The 26,341-nt window shown below is 36.7% G+C and overlaps 1 protein-coding gene across 2 annotated transcripts in view; it reads right to left on the bottom strand.

Moving 5' to 3' along the window:
- PDHX (pyruvate dehydrogenase complex component X) overlaps positions 1-26,341 on the bottom strand; it is a gene marked incomplete at both ends in the record, with an annotated part of 74,591 nt that overhangs the window by 10,031 nt on the left and 38,219 nt on the right. The window contains 5 exons of one of the 2 annotated variants that reach the window (XM_080697097.1): positions 1,300-1,358; positions 14,001-14,148; positions 15,739-15,913; positions 22,118-22,216; positions 24,778-24,977. The exons of the other annotated variant lie outside the window; for it this stretch is intronic. Coding sequence (XP_080553223.1) covers positions 1,300-1,358; positions 14,001-14,148; positions 15,739-15,913; positions 22,118-22,216; positions 24,778-24,977 — 681 coding nt within the window. The remainder of the gene's footprint in view (positions 1-1,299; positions 1,359-14,000; positions 14,149-15,738; positions 15,914-22,117; positions 22,217-24,777; positions 24,978-26,341) is intronic. 2 annotated transcript variants of the gene reach the window in all.

The raw sequence follows: 26,341 nt of genomic DNA, 5'->3' as shown, positions 1-26,341 counted from the left end.
CTACAGAGAAAGTGGGAAACAAGAGACTTCAGAAAAATGGAAGAGGGACCACCAGAGTGGAAGGGATTGTGGGAAGGAGACATGGAGAAAACAAGGGTGGAGGAAGAGAAGAGTTCAAGTCATGTTTTATATCCATATACGAAGCAATCCATAACAATCTCAGTAATATGGACAGGTGGGATCCAGAGGCAGACACATTAAGTGCTACGTACATGTATGTTTCTGTCACTCTGAATTACAATGTACCAATAAAAGTGTACCAAAAGGGCAAATATAAACTTCTATAATTGATTTAAGACAAAGTTAAAAATTAAAAAGATAAAATGTAGAAAAAATGGAAAACTGCCAAGATCCCCTCCTCAAAGAACTAGATATGAAAATTTTTACTTGTTAGTTCTATAAACCAATACAAAAAAAGAAATCCTTACTAAAGCCAATGAGAAAAAAAAAACCTACTCCCCTACAGCTAGTAAAAAAGTTAAATGACAATTACTATGGTTCCTGATACAACATTATACAAAGAAACATTAGCAAATAGATAATCATGACCACTAGATTCACTTAAGGAGTACAAGAATGTTTCATAATTAGAAAATTATTACTCTAATTTAAAGAGAAAAGCCATTTCATTTTAGTCTTTTTTTCAAAAATTTCTTCCTTCTAATCCATAATAAAATCCCTCACCATGGCTGAGAAGGCCTCCTGTGCTTTGGCCCCCTTAAAGTCCTCCCTCCGTTTCCCACAAACTACACTCTCCCCTCCCCACTTGTACTGACTCCACTCCAGGCACACTACACCCCAGTGCTGTGGCTTTGGATAGCACATGTACTCCTCACAGCCTCTACATTTGCTGGCCCCTCTGTCTAGAATGGTCTCTACAAGAAACCTATCTCCCTCTCTTTTTTTAATCCATGTCTCTGTCATGGCTTTGCCCGAGAGGTCTTCTTTACCTTCTAAGAACAGCACCCCTTGCTATTCTGGCCATTTACCCCATTTTCTCTTTCTCCTCTGCACTTCCACCATATGACACATGTGAGTCTCCCCCAACTAGAATACAGGCCCCGTGTGAATAGAAACTGTAGGTTTTTGTTCATCACTGTAGGGCTACTGATTATAATGTATTTAGCACAAGACAAAGGACAGATTAGTATTTGCTGAATAAATGGTGTTTAAGCTGCTAAAATTAGTTTGTGGTCTCCTTTGATTCTAGTTTCTTCATCTGTAAAATAAGGGAGTGATTTGAATAATGGGATACTTTTAGCAATAAGATTATAAGATTATTTGGGTTTTGCTACTTACTTTCAGAGTAACAGCTGCTGCCTTGATGATAAAATCATTTACTGACACTTTTATGTCATCTGAAAAAAAAAGCATATTAAAATTGGTATTATAATTAACTTTTAACATTAGTGGTTATAATTTCAAACTTGTAAATAATAGACCACACAGAAAAATAATGATTATAAATATTACAAATTTTTGTTTGCTTACTTAATCAATTAAGGTTCCCCTGATGAGGAAAACTTGCATTATATGAGGTCCTTGATTAAACCATGAGTGTAAAAATTTACTTCTAGTGGATGGGAGTGTTGCTTAGTGGTAGATTGTGTCCTTAGCATGTATAAGGTCCCAAATTCAATCCCTAGGAATGAACACACACGCCACAGGGGTGCAAGCCCATGCACACCACTTCTGAATATTAATTATATTCTTAAAACTACTCAGAACTTGAAGTGAGAGAAGAATCTGGAGGATATATACCACTATAACCAAAAAGAACCAACTCTTGTCTCTAAAAAGACAAATGATCTCTCTGTTGGGTGTATCCAGGAAGTTTAGAAATTATTTATTGTAACCTTTAAATGTGCTATTCTGTGCATGCTTTATAATGCACTGATTATGTTAGAAGAGTGGAAGATGTAGGCACTTTAAATAAATAATTACATATATACATATATATGTATATATATATAGTGTGTGTGCTCAGGTTTTTTTTTTTTACTAATGGGGTGTGTGACAAAAAGAATTTAAAATGGCCACTGCATTAAGCAAGTACTGCTTTTTAATTCAACATGACAGGATATGGCAAATGCCAAAGATGAAGCAATGTTGGCATAGGTCCTAGTGCAAAGAATAAAATGAGGTTCTCTATCTAGATTTATGGTGAATCCATTTGAATCAATTTCCTTTCAGTTTACATAATGATTTTAAGATAAAGCTACACTGCCCTTCCTTTCCACAAAAGTAACCATAACTAAAGCATGTGATTTACACTTCTGCTTTTGCTAATGGATATCAAGGTGTTGGAAACAAAGCACATTTTTTTTTTTTTTTTTTTTTTTTTGGGTAGTACTGGGTTTCCTGGAAACCCTTCTACCTCTGGGCTACACTCCCAGGCCTATTTTTATATATTTTTTTTTTACTTGGAAACAGGGTCTCTTAAGCCAGCGAGACTGGCTTCGAACCTTCATGATGCTTCTGTCTCTGCCTCCCAAGCACGGGGATTACAAGCCTGCACCACCACACCCGGCTAACAAAGTACATTTGACTCTTTCTTGTAATGGCATTTAGAGAAAAATTTTAAGATCAAGATTTTTAGTCAATGGTAGGTGGCCAGAAACACACATCCTGTTACTAGAGTTTCAGGGAATTTTACATGAAAAAACTGCTCATTCTAAAGACATGCAGAAGATTTTAAAAAAAAGATTAGATTAATTGCCATGAACCTAAATACTGCCAAACTGTCATAGTAAATGTCAACTGCAAAATAACACAGTTCTTCTAACTATAATACAAAATTATGAACATTCTGCTTATTTAGAAACTGTTCTGAGTACAAATGTAAATAAATTTTCAGTGTACAGAGATTTTAATGATAACCACAAACAAAAAATCTAGTCTGGACAAATTCAGGTGTGTGGGTGTGATACCTTATAAACTCATTCAGCTCCCTGCAGAGCTCCCTCTTCCTGCTTCTCACTTTATCTACTACCCATAGATACACAGAGTGAGAACCCACACCACCCACAGCAGACGATAACCACAACCGCCGCCTGAATCCAGCTATCACCTAGAATCCTTCTCATCTCAACACTTGTTACTCTCTCATTTTCAGTTTCCTCCTCTCAATGTTGTTATCTCCTAAACAAGAACATTCAGTTCCATGGTTTCAATACCACTTATATAATGATGACCTTCCAAATTTTATTTTGGTCCTAATGTATTTGGATTTTCAGATTTGTACATTCAACTTAACACAGGACATTTCTACCTTACATGGCTAACAGTATCTCACATCTAATATGTATTAAAAGATTTCTTCTCAAGTTCCTTTACTTTTAATTCCTTATTATAAAAATTTTCAAACATCGATGACATTTATTGAATAGGAAAGAGTTTTCAAGGTAATACCAAATATTTTCGTTTGTATACTGTAATACAAATGTAAAGAAGGGACTATGTTTACAGAATATTGCCTATAACCTTATATAAGAGTGGAATGGAGATAATGTTGGCTCTTTGAAGATGCACAAGAAAATTCCTAATGTTAAGGACATACCAAAACATGCAAAGGCAATCCATATTTCCACTGAAAGAGTACTGCTTCCTGCCTCATAAGAGAAGAAAGATCTCATATTAACATTTCCTTTTCTATATCATGACTAAGGAGGTACGATTTGATACCTCTAAGGAGCATTTCCACGATTAATTTTTTCAAAAATGATCACTTTCTCTAGAATAGCCTTCCATTTGGTTCCTTGAGCTTTGAAAAGTTGTCAGTTACCTTCAGAATCCTGTTTTTACTTAGAACACAGAATACTTCAGGAAAGTTGTTCCCACCCTGCTAGGGTGGGAGAAAAAGCGGGATAATTACAAAACTAACTCTCCTTGAGGTCATTAGGGAGCTGAGGTTGCAAAGAAAACAGATGAACTGAATGCCTAAAGAAGACAAGCCTGCTCTTAGGAGAGAATCACAGGAAATGATTAATCACTGCTAGAAAATGGGCATGTACAGGACAAAGATGTACCATGTGCATGAACAGACGGGATATCAACAGTGATGGAGCTATGAAAAACATTCAAATGGAAATCCAGGGAGAAAAAACACATGCTATCAAAGATAAATATTTTTGTCAAGTTTTACAGACTAAACACAGCAGAAAAAAAAATGAATTTCAAGCTACATCAATAAAAATTTATCAAAACTCAAAAAGAGAAAGGGAGAAACATAAGATGAACTAAAAAGAAAAGAGCATCTAACAGCTTCAGACAGTCCAAAGTCAAACACTATAATCTGAATGTCAAGGAGAGAACAAATAAAGCAGAAGACACAGCTAATAAATCTGAGAATTTTCCAAAATTAAAGGCAATGAAAAATTCAAATTGGGTAAATACAATGGGGGTAAAACCTCTAGGTATCTAATAATCAAACTGCTAATCAAGAAAGTCTTAAGGGAAACCAGAGATGGGGGAAAACATAAAGGGGAACAAAGATGAATAATGGCAGCAAGTAGCTGGCAAGCCAGGAGATAATATAATTTATTTATTTATTTATTTATTTATTTATTTATTCGTGGTACTAGGGGGGGAACCCAGAGGCTTTCTACCTCCGGGCTATACTCCCAGACCTATTTTATATTTTATTTGGAAACAGGGTCTCACTAAGTTGCCGAGAGCCTCACTAAGTAGCTGAGGCTGGCTTCAAACCTGCGTGATCCTCCTGTCTCAGCCTCCCAAGTGCGGGGATTACAAGCGTTCACCACCACGCCCGGCATTAGAATTTATTTAAAGGTACTGAAATAGTAACAAAAATCAAACCAAAATTCTACACCAAAAGAACTAGCTTTCAAAAATAAATGCAATAATTTAAAAAAATGAAAGCGATACATCCACTAGGATGATTGCATGAATAAACCACAGTATATACATACAATGGAACAATCCTTAAAAAAGGAAGAAATCCTGACACACGCTAGCTCAACATAGATGAACCTTGAATATACTATACTAACTGAAATAATAAGCCAGTAAAAGGCCAAGTGCTTTATGATTCCATTCATATGGGGTACTCAGTAGCAGTCAAAACACAATGCAGATTCAGAACAGAAAGTAGAATGGTGGCTGTTAAGGGATGGAAGAAAGAAAAAGTAGTTATTGTTTAATGAATAGTATTTCAGTTTTACAAAATAAAAAAGGATTGTGATAGATGGTAATGATATTGTATAGTAATGATATTATATAGATGGTAATGATAGATGGTTGTATAAGAATAGGAATAAGCTGGGCATGGTGGCACACGCTTGTAATCCCTGCGCTTGGGAGGCTGAGACAGGAGGACCACACAGGTTCAAAGCCAGCCTCAAGCCAACTTAATAAAAATATAAAATAGGTCTGGGAGTATGGCCCAGAGGTAGAAAAGCCCCTGGGTTCCATCCCCAGTACCACCAAAAAAAAAAAAGAAAAAGAAAAAAAAAGAAAACGAATATACTTTTTAATGCCACTGAACTGCACACTTAAAAATGGTTAAAATTTTATGTGCATATACAAATATGTAATAATGAATTCCACTGCTATGTATAATCAGAATGCATGAATAAATCCTAAAAATGCTAAATCTTATGTACATTTTATCACAATTAAAAATTTTAAGATGAAAAAAAGAAGGAAAAAATAGAATTTTGAATACAAAAGTGAGAGAATATTATTTGCTATACAACTTGCACTATAAGAGAACATGAAAGAAAATTCTTCAAGAAGAATAATTATGATAGCAGATAATACTTTAGATCTATATAAAGAAATAAAGAATGTCAAATACAGGAAAAGTCTGGATAAATAAATAAGGACATCCCCTCCAACCCTCATTCAAAGACTCTTAAAAAAAATTAAACATGTATCTTGGGTTTGTACCATATAAAGAAGTAAAATATAACAATAATAGCACAAAATACGGGAGAGAGAAAATGTAAGTAGCTGGTCCCCTGGGCCCCCGACCCTGGGCGGGTTGGGCAGGCGCTGGTGGGGCGCCCCTAGGCAAACCCCTCTCCACCTGGAAGGACCGTGTAAGAAAGGAAAAGAAAAAGAAAAAAGGAAAATATCGGAGAGAGGTCAAGGAGGTGGCGGATGCCAGGATACTGGAGATGCAGACAAAACTTATCCAAATGAATTGGAATTATTGGAAAAATTCCCCGCTAAGGAGGACTGCTTCTTCTCTACATTGTTAAGAATCTTGGACATCACCTGTAAGGAGAGAGACTTTAGTGGAGACCAAGGAGAAAGGTGGTGCTGAAAGCGGTCTCCAAGTTGGCGGTGGAGAATTGTATTCAGGAGAAGCAGAAATCGGAGCCTACCAACCTTATTATTATTATTATTATTTTTTTTTGAGAAATTACACCAAAGGTTGAATGCTACCGTCGCGTATGCTTAGGAAGACTGGACAACATTCAGAGTGGAAAAAGAGCTTGGGAAAGATTTGAAATGGTGGAGGCAGTGGCAATGGCAGTGGCCAGTACTCAGGGGAGGCAGAGATCTGATACATTACACCTGGAACCTTTGAAGTAATAACCCCAGAGGAAGAATGCTACCACCACCACACACCCTCGAGAATGTGCAACAAATAGTTGGGCAAAGAGGGTGCTCGGATTAGAGCCTGCCAAGGGGTGAGGCCGGTGACGGACACAGCAAAGCTGGGATCGGAGCCTGCCGTGAGGCAAGGCCGGTGCTGGGGCCTCAGAAACCGGGATCGGAGCCTGCCGAGGGATTAGGCTGGTGCTGGGGCCAACGGCCAGCATCGGAGCCTTCCGTGAGGCAAGGCCATTATTGAGGCCTCCAAGGCTGGTATCGGAGCCTGCGGAGGGGTTAGGCTGGTGCTGGGGCCAGCGAGGCTGGGATCGGAGCCTGCCGCAAGGCAAGACCGATGCTGGGGCCTCCGAGGCCGGGATCAGAGCCTGCTGAGGGGTTATGCCAGTGCCGAGGCCACTGGCCGGCATCGGAGCCTTCCGTGAGGCAAGGCCGCTACTGAGGCCTCTGAGGCCTGGATTGGAGCCTGCCAAGGGGTTAGACCGATGCCGGGGCCATCGGCTAACATCGGAGCCTGCCGTGAGGAAGGCCGGTGCTGGGGCCTCCGAGGCCGGGATCGGAGCCAGCTTAGGGGTTAGGCCAGTGTCGGGGCCAGTGAGGCCAGAACCGGGGCCAACCGTGAGGCAAGGCAACTGCTTGAGCCAGCGAGGTCTGGATCAGTCCAACGGGTAGCCAGGCCACAACTGGGACCATCAAGTGTGGGATCGGTATTTGCACCACGGCATGCACAGAGAAATATCGCAGAAAATTAAAACCAGATGCTTCCCCTAATCAGCAATAACTAGGAGGAAACGGGCAACAGGAAGTGGTCGAGCTATAGAAAGGGCCCTATAGTGAAGCAATTAAGGTGACCAATCAGAGGGTATGGAATAGGGGAGGATGGAGCCTCTTTAAAAAGCAGGAGGTACATAAACACATGTATCAAAGTTAATCACCAAACAAGCATGGGATCGAGGGAGGGGGAGGGAATGGGATGGGGACTGGATGAGGACTAATTGGATGATGTGTGCTTGTATATCCTCTCAAGTCTTATATTCCAATGTGATGTATGATTACAATGCACCAATAAAAATAAATTTTAAAAAATTTCCATAAAAAAAGAAAAAGAAAATGTAAGTAGGCTGTTGCAAGGATCTATTATTATACATGAAGTGGTGTGATAAAAGTTGGATATAATAAGGAACTATATTATATACTTTAAAGAGCAACTTCAAAATGAGAGAGGGAGCCAGGAGTATAAAATAGAAACAAAATGGAATCATTAAAAGAAAAACCTAAAAGGAGACAAGAAGGTAAAAAAGAAGAGATGGGATGGCTGAAATCAAAGAACAAAACAGATTTAAATTCGACCATCACATTAAATGTTCTATCTTAGAAAAAATAGAGAAACTTCAGAGTCGTATAAAAACTCAAGAACCAACAATAAGCTGTCGGCAAGAAGACTACTTAAATATAAGCACACAGATACACTAAAAGTAAAAAGATATCCTACAAAAATACAAATCAAAGTAATCCAGAGTGGAAGACTGGCATGGTAGCACATGCTGTAATCCCAGCATTTGGGAGGCTGAGATAGGAGGATCAACTACTTAGTGAAGCCGTCTACAACTCAGTAAGAGACCCTGCTTCAGAATTTAAAAAAAAAAAAAAAAAAAAAAAAAAAAAAAATATATATATATATATATATATATATATATATATATTGCTAGAGGTGTAGCTCAGAGGTAGAATGCCCCTGGGTTCCATCCCCAGTACTGCAAAAAAAAAAAAAAAAAGTAATCTGGAGTGGCCAATAATAAAGATAAAAGCATAAACTGATGAAATAAAAATTAAAACAACAGAAAAACAATGATTAAGAGAAGATTCAAATTACTAATATCAAAACTGGGGTTCTCACTTCAAATATGTGTCAAAATTAAAGTACAAGAGTACCGTGGAAGCTGAGACCAAAGACCAGAGCTAAATAAAAAACCATGAGCGGGGGCCTGCTGTCGTGGGAACAGGGAGTCTGAGGAATTAGCCTCACAGGATTCCAACTAGCACCTACCTAATGGCCTGGGACCACCTGCTAGAGCACGGGTGCTATAGGCACAGAGACATTCAACCCACATGGGCTTACATTTAGGTTGGTGGCACGGGAAGACTGCAGAGGAGGGCATGGCTTGTCTTCCCTTTGTCTGGCAACTCCCCAAAATAGCTGAGGTGAACTGGAAAACTGAATGGGGGTAGGTATTTACCCCTGGGGTCAGAGTCTTGGAGAGCCATTTTCATCAGCAGAAGAGTGAGCAGGGACGCGCAGTGATCTCTCCCCAGAACACTTGGTTGACCCCACACTGCAAGTGGGATCCTGGAGAGACACCAGGGCCCCAGAAGCTCAGCCCAGCCTCGTCACTAAACAGACAGTGTGCAGAGTACAGCCCATTAACCTCTCCAAAGTAGGTATCATTAAACAAATTTCCAATCAAACCTAGACCCCAGCAGCCAGACTTCCCCACTTAGAATCCTGCACTGCCCCTGATCAGAGTACATGGATCCACCAAGCCTGAAAAAAAGGTCAAGCTGGGCATGGTGGCACAGGCTTGTGATCCCCGCGCTTGGGAGGCTGAAATAGGAGGATCACACAGGTTCGAAGCCAGCCTCAGCCACTCAGTGAGGCTTTCGGCAACTTAGTGAGACACTGTTTCCAAGTAAATTATAAAATAGGTCTGGGAGTATAGCCCGGAGGTAGAAAAGCCCCTGGGTTCCACCCCCAGTACAAGTACCACAAAAAACAACAACAACAACAAACCCACCAATAGATGCTACCACCCATTCCACCCCACCCTGTGCTGGTGAAGCTGAGAGCCATTGCATCTAGTTTAACTCCAAGATTCCTGACCAGATGCTAGGCACGCAATGGGAGGAGGGGTTAAATATCCCTCAGTGCTTGCTCTAAGTGGACCACGAAAAAAAAAGGACAGACGTGTAGAGTGTGACTAAGCACTCTTACCACTGTGGGCTGCACATCACAATGGAGACAACTATTTCATCTTTCGAGTAAGCAATTTTTTCTCTTTTTTGACTTTGTATGTGCAAACTGGTTTATACACATACATACACATATTGGCTTCTTTTTAAATGAGTGGCTTTGTTATTCTTTTGTTCTCTGGCTTTATTTTGCTTCTGATGATTAGTGGGCTTTTTGTCGGTCTACTGGTTTTTGTGGTTTGCCTTTGTTTCTTTTTTGTTCTTTCTCTTGTCTTTCCACTAACAACCCAATTCTCTCGGCCTTGCTTTCTCACTCTCTTCATTTTGTTGTATTAAATCTGTTTTTGTTCCTTCCTCTTTGGGCCCACACTTGCTGCCTCTTTTCTGCTTTCTCTCTTTTCTCCCCTTTAATATTCTAAACTTTCATTTGCTTTCCTACCTCAGTGTTCACTTCTTTTAATGAACTCTATTGTTACTATCCTTTGGAACTATTTAGTTGACACAATTTCTGTTACTATCATCCATGATGTATAATAATCTGCTCAATCTAATAATTGAGATTTTAGAACTATGGATTCCTATGTGATACCTGGAGTTCAACACTATGAAACTTAAGGGTGTTTATTGATGCTGTTAATTGTTTACAGCATCATTCTTTCCTGTTGTAGGGGTTATTACCATAGTAGAAGGCATAATAAGTACCTGGTATATATGGTAAAGCTGTATCTTGTTCATTGCTGCAGTTATTTATGTTTCCCTTTTCTTTAATATATTTGAATCTAGGGTAACCAAAGTTCATATGGCAGATTCTTTATGAGCTACAACCCCAATCTATTTAAGAGATATTGCACCTTGCTACAATAATCAGCACCAAGGAATCAGAAGGGAAACTATACTACAGAAAGAGATTAAGGTAAAAAAAAAAAAAAAACCAAAAAAAAAAAAAAAAAGGCCAACAGCCTGGCATTCTGATTTGGGATCCTGCATCAACTTCAACAATAAACAGCCATAATTTTACAACAATGAAATTTACAAAAATAGAGATATAAAAGTGCCAGGAAGATTAGAGAAATAAAAGTACTAAAAATTCTAATTATTAGATTAATCAGTGATCTAAGATGATCTAAGGAAGAAACTCAGAACAAATATAGAAAATAAAAGGTTATGTCAATGAAGAAAATAAAACAAAAATTCTGAATGAAATGATGAAAGACACAATAAAGCCAATGAAAAACTCAATAAAGTATCACCAACAGAACAGAACAAATAGAAAATGTTGTCTTAGGCTTAGAAGATATTATATTTAAAATAGAATATAAGTCAATAATAAATAAAAGAGAATAAAAGATCACAATCAGAACATTCAAGAAATCTGGGGGAAAAATCAAGAGATTAAAGTTTAGGATAATTGGAATTTATAAAGACCTGGAGACACAAACCAAGGGCATAAAAATCCTCTTCAGAGAAATAGTATAAGGGAATTAACAAAACTTAGAAATTGAGAAGGATATTCATATACAGGAGACAGAACCTCAAAAAGACAAGATCAAAGACGAGCTTCCCGTGCCACATAATAATAAAAATGAAAAAATCTTACATGCAGCAAGACCAAGAGGCCAGGTGACAGTCAGAGGCAAATGAGTAAGGATTACTACAGATTTCTCAACTGAAATTGTAAAAGCCAGGAGGGCTTGTAATGATATTTTCCAAGCTTTGAAAGAAAACAACTTCTAACTAAGATTGTTATATCCAGCAAAGATGTCTTTCACATTTGACAGAGAAATGGGAGAAAAATCTTTGTCAGCTACTCCTCTAATAGAAGACTAATATCTAGAATGTATAAAAAACTTAAAAAAATAAAAATAAAATAGGGCAATTGAACTGAATTGATACTTCTTAAAAGAGAAAACACAACTGGACAGTAAATATATGAGAAAATATTCAACGTCATTAGCAATCAGGGAAATGCAAATCAAAACTATACTAAGGTTACATCCAATTCCTATCAGAATGACAATCAAGAATACAAACAATAATAAATGCTAGCAATTATTAAATCAGGTAATGATGACATGAGTGTACTGATAGGTCTTTCTGTAATGATGTGTTTTTTATTGGTCTTTATTGTATTCTGGTGGTGGTAGCACAAGAATGTTGATTGACCTGTAGCTGTGTATAAATACCTCTGGAAAAACAAACCCGGGGTCAGCAACAGTGTCGGCGCAATAAAGAAAGACGAGATTGACCCAGAAGCTGCGTTGGCCAGGAGTGTCCACGCGATAGAGAATACTGACCCAGGCATAGTCGTCGACCCATAGGAAATATTGACCCACGAACAGGGGTCAACCAGTAGAGATAGTATGCTGGCGGCTCCCCCATGTTAGGGTTAAAAACTCTTCATCCTCGTGCCTCACTTCAGAACCCATACTCTTGCCGGCTGGCTCCGGCAAATACTATAGTGATACATTCATACTCACTCATATTTATACAGTATATTCATAATCGCCAAGTTATGGAACCAATCCAATGTCTATCAACAGATAAACTGTGGTGTATACATACAATGAAATTCTACTCAGTCATAAAAAAGAACACAAGTCTGCCATTTATAGAAAAATGTAGAGAACTAGAGAATGTTGTGATAAGCTAGATAAACCAGAAACTCAAGGATTGTATGTTTTCTCTCAGATGTGGAAACATAAGGGACTTTTGGTAAATGTGGAGACTAGTGGAATAGTGGGAGGAGATTGGGGGCAGAGGGAAAAACAAATTAAATACATGTGTTGCAATACTATTGGTTTCACTAGCATGTACAGGGAGGAAGGAGGGGGCAGTGGAGTATGATAAGGACAGAAGTACACCAAGAATTGTGTATGTGTTCAATTTGTAATTTAAGATCTTTCTACAAAGAAGATCCCAGACCTAGAAAATTATGCTGGTCAATTCTACCAAACAATTAAAAAATAAATAATACCAATCCTACCAATACTCTTCCAGAAACCAAAGAAATAAGAAACATTTCCAAACCTATCTAATAAACCCAAAGAGGAAGAAAACCCTCCAGAAAACTGCAGGCCAATATTTTTCATGGGCAGAGGTTTAAATATTCTTAAAGTATTAAGAAATGGAATCAAACAGTATGAGAAATTTAATGGGTAAATGGTTTTATAAGCACAATATCAAGTTGATTGGACATTTAAAGTTCAACCAATATAAGTAACCATTTAGATATTAGCAAACTGAAAGAGCAAAGATTATACCAAAAGAAATAGAGAAAACATTTGGCAAAATTAAACATCTATTCATGCTTGAAAATCTCAAGAAATTGGGAATAAAGCTTCTTCAACTTGAATTAAAAAAAAGAATCTACAACAAAATCTACCTTTAATGTTAAAGACTAAATGCTTTCCCCCAAATAAAGAACAAGTTAAAAATATCTACTTAGAATGACAAAAATAAAGCCTTTAGGCTAAAAATTCATGTCTCTAGGCAATTCTATTTTTAATTGATTTGGGAAGAGCATTATAAATTTCATAACCTAAAAATGCATTCTGATGAAATGTAAAATTAAAATTTGCATAAAGAAGAGTACCATTGAAGGTATATTTACAAGCCCAAATATTCTTAATCAATTTTTGGTTTTAAGTTTGCCAAAATGTGAAGGATGCTTTGCTCTGATAACTGTATCAACAAGTATTCAAAATAAGAACAACTATTTAGTTGTAGAAAGTCACTCATGTACCCTTAAAAATATTCATATATGTGACAGCAAAATAAAAAATTAAGGCTATTTTTCCTTAAAAAAGCCCAAATTAACCAACCACAAGCAACCAGACAAACCGTAATATTATTTAGAGAGCTCAGTGTGTGGCACAGGGCTGAACTCAGTAATTTTATGCTGCATGCATGCTAACTAAATTTATATCATTGAAGTATAACAAAAGAGATACTGGAATAAAAGCAAGTCAGAACAAAAATCCTCTCTCTGTATGAAGATAATACTTTAGCTGGGCATGGTGGCGCACACTTGTAATCCCAGCATTTGGGAAGCTGAGACCAGAGGATCGTGGTTCGCAGACAGCCTCAGCTACTTAGTGAGACCCTCTGCAACTCAGTGAGACCCTGTTTCAAAATAAAGAATAAAAAATCGGGCAGGTGGTATAGCTCGGAGGTCAAATGCCTCTGGGTTCTACCCCCACACCCGAGAAAAAAAAAAAAAAAGATAATACATCTGTGATTTATTCATTACATCTGTGATTTATTCATTACTATTTAACCAGTTTATTTCATATAGAAAAAAGGATAAATTATTTTTTCTATCATAGAAATGTACTTATAACAGAGTATAATTAGGTAATAAAGTTGAAATTGAGAGCTATATAAATAAGCATTTCATAAAAGATTTTACAATAGCTAACATGTGCACTGCCTTCAGTAAATTAAAATTTACTAACCTTTGACCAGATCTTGTCTAACTTTTAAAACTGCTCCAAGGTCACAGTCAGCAGTAGCATATGCATGAGGTACAGTGCTTTTAGATTCAGTCAACCTCTTGGCAATAACTCTTCGAATATTGCTAGCAGGAATCTCAGTGAATGTGCCCTGAAAGAAAGAAGCAAACATAACAAAACACCAAGAAAATCCAGCAGTGACCATAAAATCTAAGTAGAATGGAAAAATTCAAAACAAATAAATATATGTAAAATCCAGTTTTAGTGACCTACTTAGTGATATTAACGAAAGATTAATATAGGAAAAATAATATTAGGAATTCTTTGTAAAGCAGGTGTGGTGGTGAAGGCCTGTTATCTCAGTACTCGGGAGGCTGGGACAGGAGGTTTTTAGGTTCAAAAAGAGCCTCGGAACCTGAGTGTGGTGGCGTATTTTTATAATACCAGTACTTGGAAAGGAAGATCACAGGTTCAAGGACAGCCTCAGGAAGTGGTGAGACTCTTATTAACCTAGCAAGACCCTGTTTCCAAATAAAATAATAAAAATAGGCTGGGAGTATAGCTTAGAGGCAAAATGCGCCTGGGTTCAATCCCTAGTGCAGCTCAGAAAAAAAGTTTTTGTAAAGGAGGTGGGGAGAACATAAGAAACAAGGCCACATTCCTTCTGATGGTAAGTATATACCATGAGAGGTACTAGAAAAGGGATAGAGATGAAAAATGAAGTAATCTGAAAACAAAAACAGCTGTTACACTGTGTATGTCTGAGAAGTCAAGTATGATTAGTTATGTGGTAGTTTATATAGTTCCTCATAATGAGATTATCAATTCCCTAGCCACAAAATAAAACATATACAATAAGAAAGAGCTAGTGTCAACTACCAATTATTATTGAATCCAAGGAAGACTTAAAAAGTATGGTTATACAGCATATGTATGATACTGAGGTTGTAGAACTTGTAAATTTAAACTGAATCATAGCTTCGATGTTCTACTTGGAAGAGAGTGTTCTACAAACAAATTTGGTTTGTGCTAAAAAATCTGTTAAAAAAAAAAAAAGCTTCTGATGTTGCCTGAGTGAATACTCCATATGGAGCTTATCAATGGGCCTGTGACCCTCATGGTGGGGGCCAGGTCAAAGGGAAGAACAATGCAGGAAAGCAGAGAAAGGGAGTAGGGCTGGGGTTCCTGTGGGGTCACCTTGGGCTATCTGCTTCCCTAAAGCCAAAGGTCTCTGCTCAGGTAAGGGGGTGGTCTTCACCCCGTCCTCTCCATCTCCTTCTTATGATCCTTCAGGTCTAGGTAGTAGAGGTCTCCTCCACTGTTACTTGGTCCACACCATTATAAATAGACCCTCATTCAACTTTCCTTCAGCATCTCATTTTGAACACACCATTAATTTCCCTTTGTGGTCAATGTTATATCATTTATAAAATTAAATCCTAGAAAGATTAAGAACTTAAATTTATTTTTAAATATTTAAAATATGGAAATATATAAAATTGAGTATAGAAAAATTATTCTTGATCACTATAAAAATAAAATTTTATAATGGAAAGAATGAATATAGTTATTTAAATAAAAACTTTAAATACTTAAAAAAAAGCATCTGGAGCATTTTTTCTTTATAGTAAACTACTACTAAAATAGACTGATAAAAAGTACTAATAAAATACACAGTAAATGACTTAATTTTTCCTTCTCAATTATCTGAAAAATAAAAAGCTTCCTCAGAGGACATTACCACGGCATTAGGTTGTCCAGGAGTTGATATTGGTGGAATCATTGGTCGGGGATAAGATGGGCTGACGGTGGCCTGTGGGGACAAAGGTGCTGAGGGTATAGATGGAGGAGCTGGGGCTGGTCTCGGTTCAGTAATCTTGCCCATCTGCTTCAACTGGACCAGGTTGAGAGCATCTCTGAAAATAAGAGGAAATTAGATAATTATAATTAGCGATAAGAAGTGTAAGACATTTTATTGAAGATGGAGATGAGATGTGAAAGAAAGATACAGAAATATAAAGCTAACTGCATATACTATAAAATCAAGTTTTTAAGTTAGAGAAATCTTTTTCCTACATGGTCTACTCATTTTTATCATTTGTCCAATGGCTATATGTATATTTCAAAATAATAATTAGAATTTTATCAAAGTATTGGTTATAGATAGGAATTTTTAAAAAGAAAACTCATTTTTTTATTGTAGATGAGCAATTTACTTATTAAAACATGCCCTCAGCTGGGTACAGTGGCACACACCAGAAATCCCAGTACTTGGGAGGCTGAGAAAGGAAGATTATAGACTTGAAGCTAACCTCAGCAAGTTAGTGAGACCCTCAGCAATTTAGGGAGACCCTCTTTCAACATAAAAAATAAAAAGAGCTGGGGTATAACTCAGAAATAGAATGCTCCTAGGTTTAATCTCCAATGCCATTAAAAAACTACAAAACAAAAAAATCATGGCCTTATTTTTTTCATTCTTTTGTGAATACTTGTGAAATAACTTTCACATAGCATTGAGAAAGTATCAAGTTTATCATACCTCTGGCTTTCTATATACTACATCATTTTCACCAGAAAATCATACCATTTTTAATTTACTCAAGATATTTTAAGTACAACCTAATACAATAAATGTTACCCACAACATCATTGAGAAGAAAAAATAACTAGTTATAAATTTGCCTATAATATACCCTGTAACAAAGGTATCTTTGTTTTTAAAAGGATATAATTAGAATACTAAATATGCTAAGCCTTCAATTTATTGTGGTAAGTCACAGTGGGCATAATATATGTACAAAGCAAACAACTTTTTCTGTGTGTTTGGTACTGGGGGTGGAACCCAGGGGCTTTTCTACCTCTGGGCTATACTCCCAGACTGATTTTATATTTTATTTGGAAACAGGGTCTCGCTAAGGTGCGGAGAGCCTCACTAAGTAACTGAGGCTGGCTTTGAACCTGTGCAATACTCCTATCTCAGTCTCCCAAGTTGGGATTACAAGCATGTGCCACCATGCCCAGCAAAGCAAACAACTTTTTAAAAAATTTTAATATCCGCCAGGTGTGGTGGCACATGCTTCTAATCCCAGTACTTGGGAAGCTGAAACAGGAGGATAGCGGTTCACGGCCAGCCTCAGCTACTTAGTGAGGCCCTCTGCAATTTAGTGAGACCCTGTTTCATAATAAAGAATAAAAAATAGGGCCAAGTGTGATGGTGCACACTTACAATCTCAGCATTTGGAAGGCTGAGTTAGGAGGACTGGGGTTCACTGACAGCTTCAGCTATTTAGTGAGGCCTTCTGCAACTTAGTGAGACCTTACTTCAAAATAAAGAATATCCACATATAAATTAAAAAATGCAATCAAAACAAAGGTATAAAAAAAAGAATAAAAAACACATTAGGGGTGGGGTGTAGATCGGAGGTAGAATGCCCCTGAGTTTCTTCCTAGTGCTGAAAAAAATTTAATATTTGAATTAGGAATAACTTATTCAACTTCTACAAAATCTGTTTTATATAATCTGAGAACTACTTCATTTTGATGTGAAATGAAAGATAAATTATATTTTAAAAATTTCTCAAAGCCAGGCATGGTGGCACACACTTGCAACCTCAGTATTTGGGAGGCTGAGACAGGAGGATTAAAGGTTCAAGGCCAGCCTCAGCAATTTAGCAAGACCCAAATAAAAAATAAAACAGGCCAGGGGGTATAGCTTGGAGGTAGAATGCCCGAGTTTAATCCCTAGCAAAACACACACACACACACACACACACACACACACACACACACACACACGACATTTTGAAATTACCTTGATTTTGTTATCACCAAATCAAAAGTAGTAAAGGGAAATGCTATGTACATATTATGCAAATTCAATAGAAACTAAGGCACAGTTTTTTTTATAAGAAGAGACTAGCAGAGAATAAAATAATTATATCTAAGACACAGCAATCTTGTGACTATAGAATCCTGGAACAAAAACCCTGGAATGGGATCGATCTCATCTAAAGCTCAACACAGAACTTTCTGACAAGGACCTTTGACCCATCATATAAAAAGTAACAGGAATATCCTTGTGGCAATGCTGTTCTCAAAGGGTGAGCCACAATATGGCCATGGGGACCATGCTGTATTATTAATCTTGGTTTTAGATGACATTAAATGTTTACTTTCAAGAGTGGCAAACCCAAAACATGCTAATTTCCTTATAGAAAGATCACTAGTTCACTCCTAGTCATTAGTTAAAACAACAAAAACAGAGAGAACTACAAAAATCTCCATTGTTAATACATGCATATATCTATTCATTAAATATGACACATTTTTAATTTCACTATCAGCATAATGATCACTTACTGTCTTATCAAGAAAAAGGCAATTTAGATTTATCCCTGTGGTAATTAATATTCTTGGGTAAAATTGCAGTTGGCAAAGAATAAAAATAAATGGGTGTCATTAATTGTAAACAAGCACACAAAATAATTCGAACCACAGGCTGATAGTAAACTCTTATTGCTGGTTTTAAAACTATAAACCTCATAAAGTATAAATACAACTATTAATAGTTAATAACAGCTTTTATAATGTAGAGATGATTTTAATGATTTCTATCCATTATAGCAATTAATAGCTATAAATATAAGAAGAACAAATACACCATGCACATCTTCAGAAAGGCAGAAGATATTCTGCAAGTTCACTCAAATAGAACATTCTCTCTCAGGATCCCTCAGAGAGTAATTCTTTTGGGTGTGCTGTGGGTTACTTTTGAAAAGAAATATTACTAAAAAAATGTTCAGCTCCCTAGCATGCTTACCAGAGTTTTGATTCTGTGATATGAACACAAACAGTAACTAAGACATAGGTATACCGAAGACACTGAGACTGCAGGCAAAGAGCCTAAAACTGTGTGGCCTGGCATTTGTTTTCTTAAAAACAGTTACAGGTACAGGCAAAGTAAAGTTATATGCTTTTGCACAACATATATTTGGAGCACCATGTTTGCTTAAATGCTAAATTAAAATAGCAGCTCTGACACCTCTAATTTTCTTCACAAATACATCAGAGGTACTTCTCAGCAGCTGTAACTGTTCGCTGTCTCCTGCTTGCACTTGATGACAAGGGGTGGACAAAAGATAAATTCCTTACTGCTTTCAGAACATGTGCTAAGGCACTCGCCTGCAATTACTCAACCATTTCAGAAGATGATCTTTTTGTAGATGATACCTGGCTCCCAATCTTTCTACACCATAATATTAAAACTCAGGCATCTTTACTACCATACAAAAGCAAAAATCTCTAATAATTAAGAATCCAGTTTTTCAGCCGGGCGTGGTGGCGCACGCTTGTAATCCCCGCGTTTGGGAGGCGGAGACAGGAGGATCGCGCAGGTTTGAAGCCAGCTGTGCTGGCTTAAAAGAGGCCCTGTTTCGGTGGTACTGGGGTTCCTGGAAGCCCTTCTACCTCGGCTACACTCCCACGGGCTAAACTCCCAGACCTATTTTTTTTAACCTCTTTTTTTAATGTGGAAACAGGGTCTCTTAAACCAGCAAGGCTGGCTCTGAACCAGCGCGATCCTCCTGTCTCCACCTCCCAAGCGCAGGGATTACAAGCGTGCACCACCACGCCTGGCAAAAGAGGCCCTGTTTCCAAATAAAAATATAAAATAGGTCTGGGAGTGTAGCCCAGGGGTAGAAGGGCTTCCAGGAACCCTAGTACCACCAAAAAAAAAAAAAAAAAAAAAGAATCCATTTTTTTCCCCATGAAATTGTTTTTTAGTATCACATACTCCAAAAACCAAAGGTCGATTCCCTTAAGGTGGAGCATTAGGGAAAAAAAGCAAGTAAGAGAATTGGGTAATAGTGGTAGAAAAATATTAAAAGCATATCTCTTTAACAGTTTCCTTAGGGTGTCCAGAAAACAATAGCATTTAGTTCTCTTTAAGAAATGTTACATTAATGTTATTATTTTCAATTATACAGGTACTAAGCATATATTGAAAGAGAAGGAGGGCTTTATTCCTTCATTTCATTGCTGCCTCACCACTGAACTGCTTCCTCAAGTCATCTAACCACCAAAAAATAGGCCTTTTCTCAGATCCCAGCCCCCTGGCCTCCCCATCTCCCACAGGCCTCCCACCACAGGTATTTAGCCTTCTAAACAGTTTAGCTATTGATCCCAATGACAATTACTGCTTTATTATCTACCAAATGACCTCTCTCCCAAATCATGTCCTGTGAGACATCTTTATCTCACTGTTCCTGACCTCTGAGCGCTGAGAGTAAACATCAAACATGACTTACTCCTCAGACAAATGCTTCTTCAAATCCCTTACTTGTATCTCTGGAGCCAACATTTTCCTCATCTAGATCAGAATCCCAAATGTGTTCCTGGGCTAGGTCCTATTCTGGCCTTCACTCACATTTAGTCTTGTACAACGGCTTCTGGATTCTAGCCTTATGATACCTGCATTAGAATATCTTGTACCAACCCCATTCAAGTACGGTATTCATCAACTTTTTAAAAATTCACCAACTCTTACTAGATTACTTTATGAGCCTACCTTAGCTCACCTCAGGTGTTTCTTCCCAGTCATACAAACATACAAAACCAATCCTTCTAAGGGATAGCTGCGATTATTTTGTATTTTAGCCAACTTTCAAAGATTAATGAGTTAAATACAGACTTCATTCTATCCCCCAGAATTACAGAAAAGGCAAGTCTCTCTTATAACAAATATAGCTGTTTGATTCCATTTTTATAGACAGTTCCACTAAGGCACAGACTGATAAGATTATTACTAAAATCAAGATATCAATAGTAAATGAAGGTTGATATAAGAAATTCAGGCTTAAATGGTTACTGGGATTCTTACTTTATCTTACTTTGGTACTAGGGATTGAACACAGGGGTACTCTAGTTCTGAGCTACTACTCTATCCTAGCACCTTTTTATTTTGACACAGGGTCTTACTAAGTTGCTATGGCTAGCTTGCTAATTCAGCCTTCCAAGTGTGTGCCACCATGCCCAGTTTCAGGACTCTCAATTTTAGTTTTTATGGCTAAATGAGACCTTCAAGTTTTTCAAGTGAAAATCCCACAGTGTAGAATGCTGCCTTCCAGTCAGTTCTCAGGAGGGCTGATTTTGCACTACCTCTCCTAATACAAGTTCTGGCCAATATTATTATTTTTATCAATACTAGCTAAATATGGAATGAGCACATTACTTTAAAACATTAACTCAATCTGAAATACTTAATGTGACTGCCAATAAAAATGTTGCATGATATAACTATGGTGGTTTTATATTAGTTCAAAAATCCTTTCTGATTATTCTTTGTCTTCGCTATTAGACAAAGTCCTAACAGAGAGGAGCCATTGTTTTGATACAGTCTTGCCAGTCACAAAAATTTAAACAAATGGAAAGACATACCAGTTTCTTAATAGAAGATTGATTATCATCAAAAGGTCAGTTCTTATTAATATAAACTCAAAGAAACCATGACACGTCCCCACATGTGGAGCTAGAATTGCTTAAAATTCATTTGAATGAATAAAAAAATATATAACAATAAAATTAGTTAATTGAGAATAAAGTACAAGGGAAAGAAATCTGGTAGATAATAAAATCTATTAGTCTTTAAAGCATACCATAAAACACTTATAATTAAAAGTACGGCATAAAGCATTGAAAAACAGATCAATAGAATAGAAAAGTCCAAAAAGAGAAACAAATGCATACAAAAATTGCTCTGTAACACATGAATAAAACTGAAACAAATAAGAATTAAAATATTTCTAAAATATATTTCATGTTTTAAATGATTGGGTGAGGATTTAATAGGACTTAGAATAATACAAAGTTTCACTGTTCTGGACTCTAATTTTCTGCATTTATCACCATTTCTAAGGATCTAGCTTAGTTACTAAATTAGAACTGATCTTCAATAATGCTGCAAATTATTCAGAAAACAACTCTGAATACAATTTACAGTGACAAAAGGAATTAAAACACAAAGGAACAGTGTACCTCTTTTTAAATCCTAATGCTGAATTGGCTCTTTTAAAATTCTTCCAGAAAAAAAATATTGGAATTGATTACAAAAATCACACACATACTCTTTAGTGAATATCCCCCGAGGACCAGTAGCTGTGCCCTGGCTGGCATCCAATGCGTATTTTTCCAAAATATTCCGGGCAGCTGGACTTAAACGGAATCTAGGAAGAAAACATGAAGATTAATGGAAGAAATTAACATTTACATAAATTCAAGTAGATGAAAATGTCAATAGTTTTGCTGATAATTAGAAAAATAAAAATTTATACTAAAGATAAAAATGACTCTCAAATTAATCTGTATCAACCTTGTTTATTTTATTGTCAAAGCATTTTTTTAAACATTTAACTAGTTACTATTTCAGAATATTATTTTAGTAAGAGCAAACATTCATTAGGGCAAAGAGCTTCTATCCTGACTAGTTACAGTTCACATGGCTCCTCATCACGCATATCAATAAAGAAGTAACTTTATCTTTTATTGTGGTAAACTACACTTAAGCATTCTAGGTGCCATGGAATGGCATTACATATAACCTCACAGTTGTGTAATCACCCCCATCAATCTCTAGAACTTTCTCATTTTCCCAAATCACAACTCTGTCCATTAAACAAGAACTCTATTTCTCCCTTCTCCCAGCTCCTGGCACCCGCTGTTCTCTTTGTCTTTATTGAATACTCTGGGAATTTCATGTAAGTAGACACACGGTATCTGCCCCTTTGTGACTGGCTTAGTTTACTCAGCATGATGTCTTCAAGGTTCATCCATGTTGTAGCATATCAGAATGTTCTTCTTTTTAAGTTTGAATAACATTTCAAGGTATGTACATAGCACTTTGGACATATGAGTTGTTTCTATTAATAATTAGTATCTGCTTTAAATTCTTTGAAGCATTTGGTCTGGGGATGGAACCCAGGGGCATTCGACCTCCAAGCTACACCCCCTGGCCTATTTTTTATTCTTTATTTTGAAACAGGGTCTCACTGACTTGCAGAGGGCCTCACTAAGCAGCTGTGGCTGTCCGCGAATCACGATCCTCCGGTCTCAGCCTCCCGAATGCTGGGATTATAAGCATGTACCATCATGTCTAGCTACAATCTATTTTTCTTTTTTTTTGAGGAAATGCCATACTGTTCTCAGCAGCAGGCATACCAGTATACATTCCCACCAGTGATGCACAAGAGTTCCAATTTCTCCATTATCCTCACCAACACCTGCCATATTCACAGGTGTATTGCTGGTTCTTCGCTTGCATTTGTATTTTGGAAAGTAGCAGTAATGAGTATGGTGCCTCAAGGTGGTTTTAATTTGCATTTCCAATGATTAAGGATGTTAAATATATTTTCATGTGCCTACTAGATATTTGTATATATTAATTGCATCTTTAATATATTTTAAGTCCTTAGAATTTACAATAAAGTACTTTTACTACATATATGTACTTTTATAGAGTATATATACATATATAAACTCTCTATATATGTAGATAATAATTGCATTATACACACACATATATATATATACTCTAAAAAGTACATATATATATATATATATATATACTCTAAAAGAATGAGAAAAAAACATCAAATTTTAGATTTTTATATAATACTAACCAGTAACTGATTAAAAAACCTTAAAAAAATAACTGAGTGAACCAACATTGTACAGGTTCACATGTCAGTTGGTTTTTAACCTACATAGTGAGACCTCAGACTCATATGAGACTCTAACAAGTACTGATCTTAGAATTAGAGCATTTACTGTTAAATTTGCAAAGAGTCTGTGAAGCTTCCTTCTGATCTTTATAGTAAATGGAAGAAGAGAAAATAAAGGAATTCAAAACCCTGAAGTTAGAATCACTTTATGTGGCAAAGAGAATTAAAAAATTGGTAGTAATTACAGATGTATTCATTAATACACATTATATACATGTACGGGATTATACTGTACTTCATAAATTATGTCAGTTAAAAATAAAAATGCAAAGCGAAACAAAAGACCAAATATCAGTACTTCTAAAAGTACTATAAAAATTTTCTGAAAAAGGAATGACAATGATAAATAAAAAAATATTTTAAAATATAGGGAGCTACATTTTGATCCAAGTTCAAACTATGACTGTCTATGAAAAACTTAAGAAAAAATTTTTATAATTATATAGATTAAAATGAATGGAACTCCATTAATTAAAATAAAGTAAATCTAAAGTAAAATGATGTTTATTAAGTAGCAGTGAAGTTACAGAATTAGACAAAATTGAGATCCAATCTGTGCCAGGCCTCAAAATGCAGAGGTTTGAAATGCAATACACGTTAAAATGGTAATTCTATTTTACATCAGTTATACATATGAAAACAGAATTCCTATTATATTAATTAGAATTCCATAAATGGGAACAGAATAATAAAGTGTGGTATACTGGATGCTACTCTAAAATTTTAAAACCTAATTAAAACTCAATGTGGGCATACACTGTTTTGTTCTCCACTGGGCAAGTGGGGCTTTCAGAACACCAGGAATGTAGTCGGTATTCAATAACTGTTTATTAAATGAACAATGATGGTAAAATAATCATTCCTAGACTTCACTGTCTGAGGAGGAAAGAGGGAAGATCAGCACCTTCCTAGTTCATGTGCAAACTACTCTGATTATGAAAATGATTAAAAACTCTAAGAGCAGCCATAATGATATTTTATATCATCATTTAAATAAACATACTCACTGCAGTGACCCTGGTGTGTGCTCTTTCTTAACAGGAACAGCAATCTGTGGTTCTGGCGAGGGGTGAGGCACTGATGGTTTTGAAACTGGTGGTGGAGGACCTACATCCTTGGGAATTTCAACAGATTTCCAATCTTCTCCTTCTTCAACCATCAAACCAATTAGCGAACCTAGCCGTATATTTTTAGCTCCTTCTTCAACCTATATTTTAAGAAGAAAATAATTGTAGAGATGGAAAGGCTTGTGACTGCACGATGTACTTTATTCCTTTGTTGGATAATTATGTACTGGCTAGAAAGATCTCTTAATTGAGTTAAAAGATGGTTTCCAAACAGCTTGCCTCCATTTTCAACCTGCTATCTTCCTTTCCTACCTTCTCCCAACATCACTCTTCTCTTCTAATAACTAGTAATACCTCCTAAAATGAAGGAAAAATCCAGAATTGCTTTTTTTCTGGCAGACTTCAAATATAAGACCTATCATTACTATTTTTTTTTTTTTTTTTTGGTACTGGAGATTGACCAAAGGAGCATTCTATCTCTTAGCTATACTCTTAGCCTTTTTACTTTCAAACTAGGTCTCGCTAAATTGCTAAGGTACTCTCTAAGCTGCTAAGACAGCACTGGGATTATAAGCACATACTACCACTGAACATCTCCAGATCCTTAAGCACATAAAACCCTTCCTCCTCTAAGTGCAGCCATCAAGTCAGGTGTTTAGGTCACAATGTGAGAGAATGCTGACTGAAACAGCTGGCTAACCAGTCTGACAAACGTTAAGTATAATTTACCCTTTTCACTATTATTTAATTATTCTCTGCATATCTACTAATAAAACCTGAAATAAACATAATTTTTTATCTTATTGGTGCACTATAGTCTCACATCATAATGTGAACCATGTTGGCAATGGCACATATTCACACAGTATTTGGTGCCCCCCCAAACTCCCTCCCTTTTTCCTTCCCTCCCAGTAGTGAGTGTCCAGATTAACAATGTTATATTCACATGTATATACATATTCAAATATAGTTTTTCTAACCTACTCTTTTTTTTTTTTTAGGTCTGGATATGGAACCCAGGGACATTTGACTTCCAAGCTACACCCCCTGCCCTATTTTTTATTCTTTATTTTGAAACAGGGTCTCACTAAGTAGCTGAGGCTGTCCGCAAACCGGAATGGATCCTCTGGTCTCAGCCTCCTGAATGCTGGGATTACAAGCGTGTGCCACCATGCCCAGCTTCACCTACTCTTCCTTTCTGGCTTTGCTGAGGTTTCTGTAGTCCCTCTGGTATCCTTAATACTCTCTAGCTTGAGCAGATTAGAGAAAACATATGTCCCTTCTCTTTCTGTGCTTGGCTGATCTCACTTAACATAATGTTCTCCAGGTCTTTCCATCTTCTTGTGAATGACATAATTTTGTTCTTTATTGCTGAGTAGAATTCAATTGTGTATATTTCCCATAATTTTGCAATCCATTCATCTGTTGATGGAGACCTAGGTTGGTTCCATATTTTGGCTATTGCAAATTGTGGTGTTATGAACATGGGTATGCATATGTTACT

Source organism: Muscardinus avellanarius, assembly GCF_963383645.1.
Source record: "Muscardinus avellanarius genome assembly, chromosome: 1".
Lineage (NCBI taxonomy): Eukaryota > Metazoa > Chordata > Mammalia > Rodentia > Gliridae > Muscardinus > Muscardinus avellanarius.
The sequence above is the reverse complement of the archived record's forward strand: the minus strand, read 5'-3'. Positions and strand labels throughout refer to the sequence as shown.